This window comes from Budorcas taxicolor, chromosome 14 (assembly GCF_023091745.1).
Source record: "Budorcas taxicolor isolate Tak-1 chromosome 14, Takin1.1, whole genome shotgun sequence".
Taxonomy (NCBI): Eukaryota; Metazoa; Chordata; class Mammalia; order Artiodactyla; family Bovidae; genus Budorcas; species Budorcas taxicolor.
Window position 1 is genome coordinate 4857319 of NC_068923.1, and position 13814 is coordinate 4871132.

General features: G+C 39.8%; 1 protein-coding gene across 1 annotated transcript in view; it reads right to left on the bottom strand.

Annotated features, from left to right (window-relative positions):
* COL19A1 (collagen type XIX alpha 1 chain) overlaps positions 1 to 13814 on the bottom strand; it is a 439982-nt gene that overhangs the window by 248403 nt on the left and 177765 nt on the right. Inside the window, exons 13-14 of the mRNA XM_052652029.1 lie at positions 5222 to 5275; positions 2938 to 2973 (exon numbers count right to left, since the gene is read on the bottom strand). Of these exons, the coding sequence (XP_052507989.1) occupies positions 2938 to 2973; positions 5222 to 5275 (90 nt within the window). The remainder of the gene's footprint in view (positions 1 to 2937; positions 2974 to 5221; positions 5276 to 13814) is intronic.

Below are 13814 nucleotides of genomic sequence, written 5' to 3' on the forward strand. Positions count from 1 at the left end.
TCTGTAGCAAGGAGGAGTGCTGAAGCAAGAGAAGCTCATATGGTCACAGCGAATGTATGCACCACCTCACAGGCATCCAAGATTCTGTTTAGAAGCAGCCCATGCTGCATTCCTTTCTCTGTTGTGTTTGTCCCTGACCTAGTGTAAGGCAGGCCCTGAGGATCAGGGCATTGTGGCTACAGAAACTGAAGTGGTTGAGCTGCCACCTGAGACCTGAGCTGCCTCTGTAGTAGGGCTCTCCCAGGGCCTGTCCCCCCAGATTCTAGCTTCAGGCTTTGTGTGAGCTGGGTGGAACTGGAGCACTTCTGCTGGGAAAGGAACCAGTGCAAGCTTCTCCCTAGGGCCTGTCCACTGGAGACATGTGATACTGTGGATTATGTCCCTCACCTGATGTGCACGCCAACAAAGTCTGCTGCTGCAGGACCTCCTGACCCCCTCATGTCCCTGATGTGACAGCGCTGATTGTGGGCTCAGATATCAGCCTCTTCCCCATAGTGTGTGTACTCACAAAGCCTACCAGTGGAGCTGTGCCCTGCCACGAGCAGACTAACAGTGGGCTTTCTAATGGTAAATCCACACCCTGCCATGTGTGTGCCAACAACAGGCTCTGCTCCCCAGTTGCTGCAGTAGAACCCTGAAGGTTGCATTTGAGAAGGCTCTTAAGTTTGTGCTCTGTCCCAAGGAGGTGAGTGCCAAAGCAACAGAGACCCACATGGTCACTCTGAACCTATGCACCATTTATGCAGGCATCCATGGTTCTGCTCAGAAGCAGTTCAGGTCACATCCCTTTCTCTGTTGTGCTTGTCCCTGACCTCATGTAAGCCTGGGCTGGAGAGGCCTGCACTACACTCCTGCCCTTTGGGCTGTTTCCGCATATCTAGGCTGAGTCCTTTCCCAGGATCCATCCACATAAGCCCAAGTTTCAGCAGCTGTCCACTCAATGTACTAGCAGGTCCACCTGAAGGACATTTAAGGTTAGGAAGTGCATTGAGGTGGCAGCCATCAGAGCCAGTCTCTCTCTGTCCTGACAGCTAACAAGCCAGCACATGCAGACCTCCTCACGGGCAGAGTCCGGGCCCCTCCAGACCCCCTATCCAGCCAAATGGACCTCCCAGCCAGTGAAGGGGATTCACAAGGGGAGGGGTCATCTGTAAGGGTTTTTCTTCCTTCACAGCTCCCTCCCAGGGGGGCTGGTCCTGTTCCAATGCCTTTTTGTTATCCTACCAGTTGTGTGGGGATCTTTCTTGCAGCTTTGGCTGTGTAAGAGGTCTTCTGCTAGTTTTCAATGACAATTTTACCACATGTAGATGTCTTTTTGATGTGTTTTGGAAGATGGTAAGCTGCATATCCTTCTAATTCACTCTCTTAACCTCCCACTTTGGAGCTTCTCTCATATCTTTAGATAAATATGAAAATCAGCTTGTACTCCTTTAGTGTCTGGCCACTGAATAGTGCAAAGAGACATCTAAAGGGTGTTACTTGGCAGAAAGATGACAATTGTCACTTGACATTGACATAGTCCAATATAATATTCTGGCTGAGGGGCCAACTTTGCTTATCAGGCGAAATGATACAGACAGATTGCATTTTAGTCTTCAAACACAAGTTGCAAATGACTGTGTGATCAGATAACTACATGGAATGATTGAGCACATAACTCAGTTGAAGAAAAATAAACATGTGATTTAAATAAAATGAGCAAACTTTAAATCACTGCCAAATAATTTAAGAAATAAACTCCACAAATTATAAAAAAATGAATAATATGCAGTTAAAGCCTCCTCTCAAATAGTTTTTATTCCCATCAAAGCTTCAAGCACAGAATTCCACCCTAATTGAATCTGGCTATTCCTAAGAAAGTCATTTGTTTGTTTCCTTAGATTTTCCATTTATGAAGAAATATTTGCATTCTAAGTGAGCATTGCTAAGATTATTTGTGTAAGATAGCATTAACATAGTGTTCAGAATGATATTTTCAAGTACAAAGATAAATATAAATGTTATCAAAGCCACATAGTCTTTGCAAGTCCTGTGCTGCCCTAATGGAAGGACCCTCATTCAGATGCTAGAAGATTTCTTTAAACTTGGCCTTCTATGATCAGCATAGGTCTCAGGAAACTGATGATTTAAATTCTTAATTTATGTCATTAGCTAATATCAACATAAAATTTGAGAGGCCTCAAGCTACACATGATCTTAGTTAAACATCTTTCTTCTTTTCCATTAAGCTTAGTGTCATTCTCAGACCAAATCTTTAACTTAAATGAGAAACCTTAATGGCCTATGAAGAAAATCTATAACAGCAAATCGTATCCAAATATGAAAGCATTACATATTTATGACTAAATGTTTAATAAATGATGAACCATTTAATTGAGAGCAATGCCATTATGTGGACATTATAAACTTTCCTCATAAATCTGTAACTGAAATATCTCTATTTTATCATTTTCAAATCTTAGAAGCAACTCACATAGGCAAAAGCAATGGGCTTGAATGGGTTTTGGAGAATGTAACAATCAGTTTAAACAGGTAGCTATTTTTACACATTGGGTGTTATAGTTTATTCTTTTATAGTTTTTAGAGTAAGAAGAACTGTCTCTGCTTTCATTAACTTTAAATGTCACATTAAGAATGTATAATCAAACCCTGAAGGGGAAAAATTATGAACCATATGGAGGGTGGGGAAAATTGCTTAGGTTAAGTACTGCTTCCAGACTTTTCCAGTGATTACCTGCATGACCTCAGGTTAAGCCCTTCACTGCTGTGGGTAGAAGCTCCATCTTTAAAATCTGGAGGTTTGCTTAGATCTACTTTGAAGTCACTTTCAGTTCCCAAAATATCTAATGGCTTAAATTCTGTATAGTCATGATATACTGTGAGCAGTCAACAGGGTAACATATTTCAGTTACGAATTTTGATTTCAAAACTACTTACAGTTAGGGTTGGTGGTCCTGGTGGTCCCATATCTCCCTAAAGGATGAAAGAAAAGCTGCAATTACCAATAGTCCCTTCTTGCCCACATATTTACAAATTTTAAGAATGGATCAAAGCAATATTTAGATAAATCTGGATGCAAAGAAAAGTAGAATTTTATCTTGATAAAAGTGTCTTCACAATGAAAAATTTATCACATGCTTTTAGCTATCATGATATAAAAATCACCTTGTGCATCCCCATGCTTTCTGCAGCAGCAGAACTTGTTTTGAAAGGCTAAAATAATCTAATTTCTATTCTTTTGTCTACTAATCCAAAATTAGAAAGAGTATCTCTTCAAATATGGTTACTTGCCAATGGAGCAGCTGGGAAATGTCACAATGACAGATTATATTTCTGACAAAGTTAGCACAGTAATAATAAGTGGGTCAGCAAAAATAATAAGTGGGTCTCCCCACTTCATGCCTTCAGCAGCCCATTGCCTCTTTTAAAGCTTTGCTGAACTGGCCTTGCACTTGAGAACACTTGTAAGAGGTTTTGCCTATAGTCATGAAATTTTAAATACTAATGTTGCTTTGCTGACAATTACATGAATACAAATTACCAGGTAGGTATATTGAAAAACTATTCAAAATCTAAAGAATATGGTTAATCTAAATGTTTATTATTTTTCAACTTATAAATATGTCACCTATATGCTTTATTGTATCACCGTATATATTTACTTCATGGGAACTCTTGGTCATTAAGATCAAGCATCACAGAGAGAGGTAAGACAGGGGTAGAGAATTAAGAGGTACCAACCACTATGCACAGAGTAAATAAGCTACAAGGACATACTGTACAACACAAGGAAGATAGCCAATATTTTATAATAGCTTTAAATGGAATATAAGCTATACAATTTTTGAATCACTATGCTGATTCAAAATGAATCACTATGCTGATTAGTATTCCTGAAACTAACAAAATACTGCAAATTAAACTATACTTCAATTGAAAAAAAAAAAAAAAGGCTTTTCTGGTGGCTCAGAAGGTAAAGAATCCACCTGCAATGCAGGAAACCCTGGTTCAGTCTCTGGGTTGGGAAGATCCCCTGAAGAAGGCAATGGCAACCCACTTCAGTATTCTTGCCTGGAGAATCTCATGGACAGAGGATTCTCATGGGCTACAGTCCATGGGGTAGCCAAGAGTTGGACACAACTGAGCAACTAACATTTTCACTTTTTCAATAAAAAGTGAATACCTTTTAAAAAGGTAAGTCTTAGAATGTTAAATTTGACAATTAGAGACCTTCTATCTCATCAAATTCCCTCATTTTGTAGATAAATATACTGAACCCCAGAGTGCTGATGGTGAATTAACTAAAGTTATCGCATAAGGAAAAAAAATCAAGTATCACTGCCTTAACCCCTCTTCAAATGGACATTATGGAACCAACACTGGGTGGCAGGGGGCACTGGATATTGTATTCTTATGTGGGAGTATCTCTACAACATTCTCTTTTCTCATTTAACAAAATCACCTGAAAAGTGAACACTTAGCCTTGTGTAATCATTATATTGGGAACAACTGAATAAAAATAACCAATAGTTGTTAAAAAAACATTGATGAAATTTAAATCACTCATTGGGGACCAATTTGCAGGCAACTTTATTGAGAAGGTAAATACTAGAGACAGACAAAGGTTTCTAAATATGTTGAGAATGAAGAACGAAATACAGTGCAAAATGCCCATATGTACAATTGTCATCAAACTAGGATCACCCAATGACCTTACTCAAAACAACTCTTGCTTTTACTATCTCATAATTTTCTTTTCAAGGTCCCTGCTGATAGGCCCCTATAAAATGACATGAGAAAATGTGGCAGGAAGAAGGGCATTCAGATTAAGGCTGAGATGCACAGTTATCCTTTTTCCCCACAAAGGCCACCTGCTTCACCATGGCAGCATCTCAGTGCTACTGGCCAAGTTCCCCAGTGCAGGACATCGGTGCAAATTTGTGAGGGAATGAATACCTAATGGTGCCGAGTGAGGGAGAAAAAAGGGAAATCTTATAAACACAAATTACTGTTGACTAGCAATTGTGCATTTAGTCTCTTCAAACTAACTGAATGAACCAAAAGGCTTTTCTTGTTTAGTTTAGTTTTTTTTTTTTTTTAAACATAATAGCCTTTGGTTAATTTTAACAAAATTACATTTTGGCTGTTAAACAGGATCAGTGAAAAGTCACTGCATAGGTTCTCAGGGTTTTCTTGAGAGAAGACCAGGTAAATACTGTACCTTTTCTCCTTTTGGGCCAGGTGGACCACGAGGACCCAAGTCACCTTTCACACCCTGCACAAAGAAAACAATCGATGTGATTTCTATACACAGTTCACAGAAAGCTTCAATTTCTAACAAGTCACTAGTCGAAATTTAAAATCATAATTTACTGTACTCCCAAATCCCATTCTTCAGTGTGTGGTATAGAAAAACTGGAAGTAAAATGATATACAACATCTGCGCTGTGATGGGTACAGACACATTAAGTCAGTGCGAGGCCGCAATACTGCATATTAGTGCACCTTTGCTTCTTGCTAAAATTACATTAATTCACCATCTGGGAGAGCATCATCTAAAGATCTATATGAGCTTTTAAGTATCCACTTTGGCTTAAATTTGTCAATCTTGTAAATACCTCTGATTTAGCATTGATTTAGCTTTTTTAAAGCTTGCCCTTAAAATTCAAGGTTTAAATCAAAAACATTTTTTGTTGTCTCTATAGAGAAATCTAATTGGAGGGGAAAAGGGATGAAGAATACATTGTTTTCCTATCCCTCATAAATTTGGAGCTAAAATGCAGTCTCTCTCCTGTTTTAAAGCCTGGTTTGTTTCTCTAATTCTTATTTCTTTTTTTTACCTGTATTTATAAAAGCATGGCAACCCACTCCAGTACTCTTGCCTGGAAAGCCCCATGGATGGAGGAGCCTGGTAGGCTGCAGTCCATGGGGTCGCGAAGAGTCTGACACAACTGAGCGACTTCACTTTCACTTTTCACTTTAACGCATTGGAGAAGGAAATGGCAACCCACTCCAGTGTTCTTGCTTGGAGCATCCCAGGGACAGCAGAGCCTGGTGGGCTGCCGTCTATGGGATCGCACAGTTGGACACGACTGAAGTGACTTAGCAGCAGCAGAAGCAGCATAAAGACAGCAGTTAAAACTATATAAGACATATCTGATAAACATATTCATGAGTCTTCTGGACTGTTGGGTGTTTTAGTGGGTATATGGTTGATCTGATTCAGAATTTGACAGCTGTCAGGAACACCACAATAGATTTCACTGGAGATCAATGCTACAGCTGAATGTTTTCAGTGTAAACAGGAAGAAAAGACAGACATGTCCTACGTGGTAAACAGGAAAAATACTTTTCTTAACACACTGGATGAGGGAAGAACAATAACAGAAAAAAATATTCTGAAGCCACACAATGCACAGTAAATCCAGGCATCTTACTGTTCCCAATTGAGGAATCCAGCTCTTACTGCTCTGACATTTTACAGTGAATAAACAATGCCAAATGCTACCACTTGTAGCTACCCAATATAGAAGCTGATGATGAATTTAAAGGAACAGAAGAAAACCAGATATTTAAAATAATCTTGTTAAAATTTGTTATCTTGTGAAAACTGCAGTCTTATACTTTAAGAAAAAAATTTAATAGATGAAAATACCTAATTGGTTAAAAAAGAAAAAATCAAAACACCTTTGTGGTTGCATAAACTCCTTCGTGGATAAAATTCATAGCTATGCTTTCTTCCTTTATTACCTCTGGGTATTTATAAAACAAAGATGAGTGAAGAATTCAATTATAATTGAAATGTGATATTCTCTTATTATTTGAAATATCCATTCCTTCCCATATCAAGCGACACATACTGTTTATACATGTCTCTGGAGTAAAACTTGGCACCAACATATTTTGAACACTTGCAGAAAGAAAATGGCCATTTCTGTGAATCAAGTTTATTCTTAGTTCACTCATCCATTTATTCAGTGGACATTTATTGGATACCCTTTGTACAGTCACCACTACAATCATCAGATCTGCACTGCCCAATATGTAGCCCAGGGCCACACGTAGCTGTTCTTCCTTGAAATGTGACTGGTCTGAATGGAGATATGCCATGAGTGTAAAATACCATTGGGTTTTCAACATTTGGTACAAAGAAATGAATGTGCAGTAGCTCATTAGTAATTTTTATGTTGGTTATGTATTGAAAAGGTTTCCCTGGTGGCTCAGAGGGTAAAGCATCTGCCTGCAAGGCGGGAGACCTGGGTTCAATCCCTTGGTCGGGAAGAACCCCTGGAGAAGGAAATAGCAACCCACTCCAGTACCCTTGCCTGGAGAATCCTGTGGATGGAGTAGCCTGGTAGGCTACAGCCCACAGGGTCGCAAAGAGTCAGACATGACTCAGTGACTTCACTTTCATTGTTATGTATTGAACAGATAATGTACATATGAGATTAAATAAGATATATTATTAAAATTCTTTTCATCTGCTTCTTTTTACTTTCTAAAATGTGGCTAAGAGAAAGTATAGCATATTTATATTTGTCTTTTGAGTCCTCCCCTTGACTAGGCCTCAACCCTGGCCCCTGTCCATCCATGGCCTGCCTAGCCCAGTTTTATCAAGAATCTTGTTAACTTAGTTTAGAGAGAATCCCCTAGCCTTAATGTCTGTTCTTAGCAATATTCCATTCAATGACCACCTCTCTCTATTCCTTGGCTATACATCCCCACTCATCCTTGCTGAATTCAGAGTTGAGGCCAATCTCTCTTCCTTATTGTAATACTCATATTGTGATAATCTTGACTAAAAATTCTTCTTTACCATTTTAGGGCTTCTCTGTTGGCTCAGAGAGTAAACAATCTACCTGCAATGCAGGAGACCCAGGTTTGATTCTTGGGTAGGGAAGATCTCCTGGAAAAAGAAATGGCAACCCACCCCAATATTCTGGCTTAGGGAATTCTATGGATAGAGGAGCCTGGCAGGCTACAGTCCATGGGGTTGTAAAGAGTCAGACACAACTGAGTGACTAACACTTTCACTACTTTTTCACCATTTTAGCAAGTGTCAGAATAATTTTTCCCTTAGCAAAGTCAGATTTCCTGCTGCAGTGGAATTCATGGTGTAGAGGAGGGTGACTGACAGTGACTGGGTGCACAGGCTGAATGTGCTGAATGCAGGGCAATGGGGGTAGCGGCTGGAAATGGGCTCTGTGTAGAGGGAGTGTTTGTTGTTGTATAGGATCCAGTCTTGCACCGATCCTGGGAAATGGTGTTGGGGGAGAGGTAAGGGACTAGCAAGCACAACAGCCCCCGGATGGAAGGAGTGTCATGAGCAAGTGAGGAGGTGAGGAGTGGGACGTGAACTCAAGGGCAGTCAGGGGTCATGGCACATAGAGAACTGTAGGATGTGGAGAGAAGGCAGGGTTTTGATCTAGGAGCAAGGGGAAGCCATTTAGGGTTTGACGGTGTTTCCTGAAAAGGAGAATTTTGGCTACAACATGAAAATAAATTGCAGGCAGCAAGAGCAGAAGCAGAAAGGGGCTCTCACAGCTTTGCAGGCAAAAGAACAAGATGGCCAGAAGTGGGAATGGAGTTGCAGAAATGCTGGAGGTGGGCCCTGGGAAAGGAGGGACTGAGGCTGGTTTGTACTTGCAAAAAAGCAAAATGGCTGTCTGGAGAAGCCTTACAAATAGCTGTGAAAAGAAGAGAGGTGAAAAGCCAAGGAGAAAAGAAAGATATAAGCATCAGAATGCAGAATTCCAAAGAATAGCAAGAAGAGATAAGAAAGCCTTCTTCAGTGATCAATGCAAAGAAATAGGGGAAAACAACAGAATGGGAAAGACTAGAGACCTCTTCAAGAAAATTAGAGATACCAAGGGAACATTAAATGCAAAGATGGGCTCGATAAAGGACAGAAATGTTATGGACCTAACAGAAGCAGAAGATATTAAGAAGAGGTGGCAAGAATACACAGAAGAACTGTACAAAATGGATCTTCATGACCCAGATAATCACGATGGTGTGATCACTCATCTAGAGCCAGGCATCCTGGAATGTGAAGTCAAGTGGGCCTTAGAGAGCATCATTATGAACAAAGCTAGTGGAGGTGATGGAATTCCAGTAGAGCTATTTCAAATCCTGGAAGATGATCCTGTGAAACTGCTGCACTCAATATGCCAGCAAATTTGGAAAACTCAGCAGTGGTCACAGGACTGGAAAAGGTCAGTTTTCATTCCAATCCCAAAGAAAGGCAATGCCAAAGAGTGCTCAAACTACCACACAATTGCACTCATCTCACACGCTAGTAAAGTAATGCTCAAAATTCTCCAAGCCAGGCTTCAGCAATACATGAACTGTGAACTTCCTGATGTTCAAGCTGGTTTTAGAAAAGGCAGAGGAACCAGAGATCAAATTGCCAACAACTGCCGGATCATGAAAAAAGCAAGAGAGTTCCAGAAAAACATCTACTTCTGCTTTATTGACTATGCCAAAGCCTTTGACTGTGTGGATCACAATAAACTATGGAAAATCCTGAAAGAGATGGGAATACCAGACCACCTGACCTGCCTCTTGAGAAATCTGTATGCAGGTCAGGAAGCCACAGTTAGAACTGGACATGGAACAACAGACTGGTTCCAAATAGGAAAAGGAGTATGTCAAGGCTGTATATTGTCACCTTGCTTATTTAACTTCTATGCAGAGTACATCATGAGAAACACTGGACTGGAAGAAACAGAAGCTGGAATCAAGATTGCTGGGAGAAATATCAATAACCTCAAATATGCAGATGACACCACCCTTATGGCAGAAAGTGAAGAGCAACTAAAAAGCCTCTTGATGAAAGTGAAAGAGGAGAGTGAAAAAGTTGGCTTAAAGCTCAACATTCAGAAAATGAAGATCATGGCATCCGGTCCCATCACTCCATGGGAAATAGATGGGGAAACAGTGGAAACAGTGTCAGACTTTATTTTTTGGGGCTCCAAAATCACTGCAGACGGTGATTGCAGCCATGAAATTAAAAGACGCTTACTCCTTGAAAGAAAAGTTATGACCAACCTAGACAGCATATTCAAAAGCAGAGACATTACTTTGCTGACTAACGTCCGTCTAGTCAAGGTTATGGTTTTCCCAGTAGTCGTGTATGGATGTGAGAGTTGGGCTGTGAAGAAGGCTGAGTGCCGAAGAATCGATGCTTTTGAACTGTGGTGCTGGAGAAGACTCTTGAGAGTCCCTTGGACTGCAAGGAGATCCAACCAGTCCATTCTGAAGGAGATCAACCCTGGGATTTCTTTGGAAGGAATGATGCTAAAGCTGAAACTCCAGTACTTTGGCCACCTCTTGTGAATAGTTGACTCATTGGAAAAGACTTTGATGCTGGGAGGGATTGGGGGCACTAGGAGAAGGGGACGACCAAGGATGAGATGGCTGGATGGCATCACTGACTCAATGGATGTGACTCTGAGTGAACTCCGGGAGTTGGTGATGGACAGGGAGGCCTGGCGTGCTGTGATTCATGGGGTCAAAAAGAGTTGGACATGACTGAGCGACTGAACTGAACTCAGGACTGGCTTGGAGGCTGGGCTGTTTACTAAGCTGAGAAGTGTACTAAAGAGGGTCTTTTCTCTTCATGCTGGTAGAACATTATCCAGAGGGGTGCAGGGAAACAAACACAAAGAAAGGATAGCTGAGAAAGACAGTGAATATTCATTTCTGCAGCAAATATTATGGAACATCCATACACATGCAAGACAGAACCCTGTATTACCATAAATAGATGAGTAGGAAGAAATTGTTTTTAATAATGGGAAGGAATATGAAACACAATATTCAGGAAAATGATTAACTCTGGAGTGGGCATGGCATTATGTGGAGTTCTGAGTACATTCTACGATTCATAATCATCATATATGTTACACATTACAAAAATACTATTTGAAGTATAAACTAATACATTAAAAATTTTCAACACTCCTACCTGACAGACTAACTGTAATTGCAACTTCTAGAAAAGGGAGTTACTTGTTGATGTGTCAAGCAAGTACTTGAACTATCTCTGGTTTAATCATCTATGGTCAGGGACAGTTCAGTTCAGTTCAGTTGCGCAGTCGTATCCGACTCTTTGTGACCCCATGAACCACAGCACGTCAGGCCTCTCTGTCTATCACCAACTCCCAGAGTCCACCCAAACCCATGTCCATTGAGTCGATGATGCCATCCAACCATCTCATCCTCTGTCATCCCCTTCTCCTCCTGCCCCCAATCCCTCCCAGCATCAGGGTCTTTCCCAAAGAGTCAACTCTTTGCATCAGGTGGCCAAAGTATTGGAGCTTCAGCTTCAACATCAGTCCTTCCAATGAATATTCAGGACTGATCTCCTTTAGGATGGACTGGTTGGATCTCCTTGCAGTCCAAGGGACTCCCAAGAGTCTTTTCCAACACCACAGTTCAGAAGCATCAATTCTTCAGTGCTCAGCTTTCTTTATAGTCCAACTCTCACATCCATACATAACCACTGGAAAAACTATAGCCTTGACTAGATGGACCTTTGTTGGCAAAGTAATGTCTCTGCTCTTTAATATGCTGTCTATGCTCAGGGACAAGGTGTGGTAATAAAGCAACCAGCCACAGGCAGACGTAAACACTGAGGGCCATGATAAATGTGCCAGCAGGCATGAAGGGGGCAGGTCCTGTAGATGCCTAACTCTCCTGGAGATGCTCATGATTTCACACATGTGGAGTTCAGAAGAATCAATAAAGGATTCACACATTTTTTTTCTCAAATAAGTCATTTCAGTTTCCCTATAAAATAGGTATAAGTGATAGTTGTCTTTATGGAAACAATTTAAATGTCTATCGACAGATGAATGAATAAAGATGTGGTGCATATATATAATGGAGGACTCTTCAGTCATAAAAAAGAGTGAAATAAGGCCATGTGCAGCAACATGGATGGATGTAGAGATTGTCACACTGAGTCCAAAACAGAAAGACCACTACCGTATGATGTCACTTATATGTGAAACCTAAAATATGACACAAATAAACCTACCCATGAAACAGAATCACAGACACAGAGGACAGACTGGTGGTGGTAATGGAGAGGCGGCTGGAGGAGGGAAGTTAGCAGATATAAGCTTTTTATATATAGAATGGATAAAAAAAAAAGGTTTTACTATATATACAAAGAACTATATTTCTATGATAAACCATAATGGAAAAGAATATATATAATTAAGAATGTATGTATGCATATAACTGAATCACTTTGTGCAGCAGTAATTAATAGAACATTGTGAATCAACTATACTTCAATAAAAGATAATATCTGTCTTGAAAAGTTGTTCTGACACTCATCTGTTTAAAAATACTTGGCCCATCTAAGGCACTTGATAACTGTTGCTTGTGCTTTCCAAGCTGAATTCCAAGGGATACTTAATTGTTCTGTTCAGTTTTGTAGTCAGTTTGATGGACATGTAACAACTGTCTTTTAACTCACATAGAATAAAATGCCATTGGGAAGTACTGCACTCATCAAGCCTCTACTTTTGTCATTGGCCACTGAAGTGCATCCATGGAGCTCGTGTACCATGTTGTTAAGGTCATGGCATCATAACATGCTCTAAGAAGCAGATCAGTCATGCTTTTCTCAAGTGTAATTTTTCTCCTCATGGGACACTAGTGTTGCTATCAATGGCTATTCAGTATTGGAGAAAAAAAGACAGCACTCACCATAAAGCATACAGAATCGAATGAAACAGACTCCGAATTTAATAATGAATAAGACAGGCATCCATTACCACTGTTCTCTATAAAATGTTTGTATATAAAGATGCTCAGTAGTGGGCTCCATATGTTATGAGAGGCAGGTACTCTTATCCAAATGCAAGATGAACTTACTTACAAAACAGACAGATTCAGAGACTCACAGATATAGAAAACAAACATGGTTACCAAAAGAGAAGGGGTGGAGGGATGAATTAGAAGTTTGGGATTAAAATATATGAAATAGATAACCAATAAGGGCCTACTGTATAGCACGGGGAACTCCACTCAGTATCTTGTGATAACCTATAATGGAAATGAATCTAAAAAATAATATATATCTGAATCACTTTACTGGATACCTAAAACTGAGACAGCATTGTAAATCAACCATATTTCAATAAAAATTTTAAATGCACAATGAAAGCTGAAGGACAGTATCGCAACTAGAGTTATAAAAGCAGGTAGATTATGAATTAATTTTCATTGCAAGAGCTACTTACTAACAATATGTAGCATCTTTAAAGATCATTTGATACAAAGTAATGGTATTTGTTAAAAACATTTACCCATCTATTCATCATTTTCCTCATCCTCTATTGACTACTTCTTTTTCCCTAGCAATGGCACAGCTGTCAGCAGCCAATATTGCAGCTTTGTGATTCCAACATTTTTGTATTCAGTATACAGATTGCATTGGTATAAGGAGATTAACGTGACAATTTTAGAAACATCAGATGCTATAATTCTGATCAGAGTTGTTTGAAAGACAATAATGAAGTTGCAGAGGAAGAGACTAAACTGAATGATTGAAATTCACTTTTCCAAGATTACATAACTCCACAAAAAATAAATGAAAAGATCTATCTATATGTATTAGAGAAAATGTGTTTTCTAACCCTGTTTCTAATAACAGCAAATGTTTATATAGCTCTTCCGGTATGCAAGACTCTGACTTAAATGCTTTACGTTTGATGATCCCTTTAATCCTAAAAAAAAGGACTATGAGTTAAGTGCTCTTACTATTATCACTCCATTGTGAAAATGAAGAAATAGGC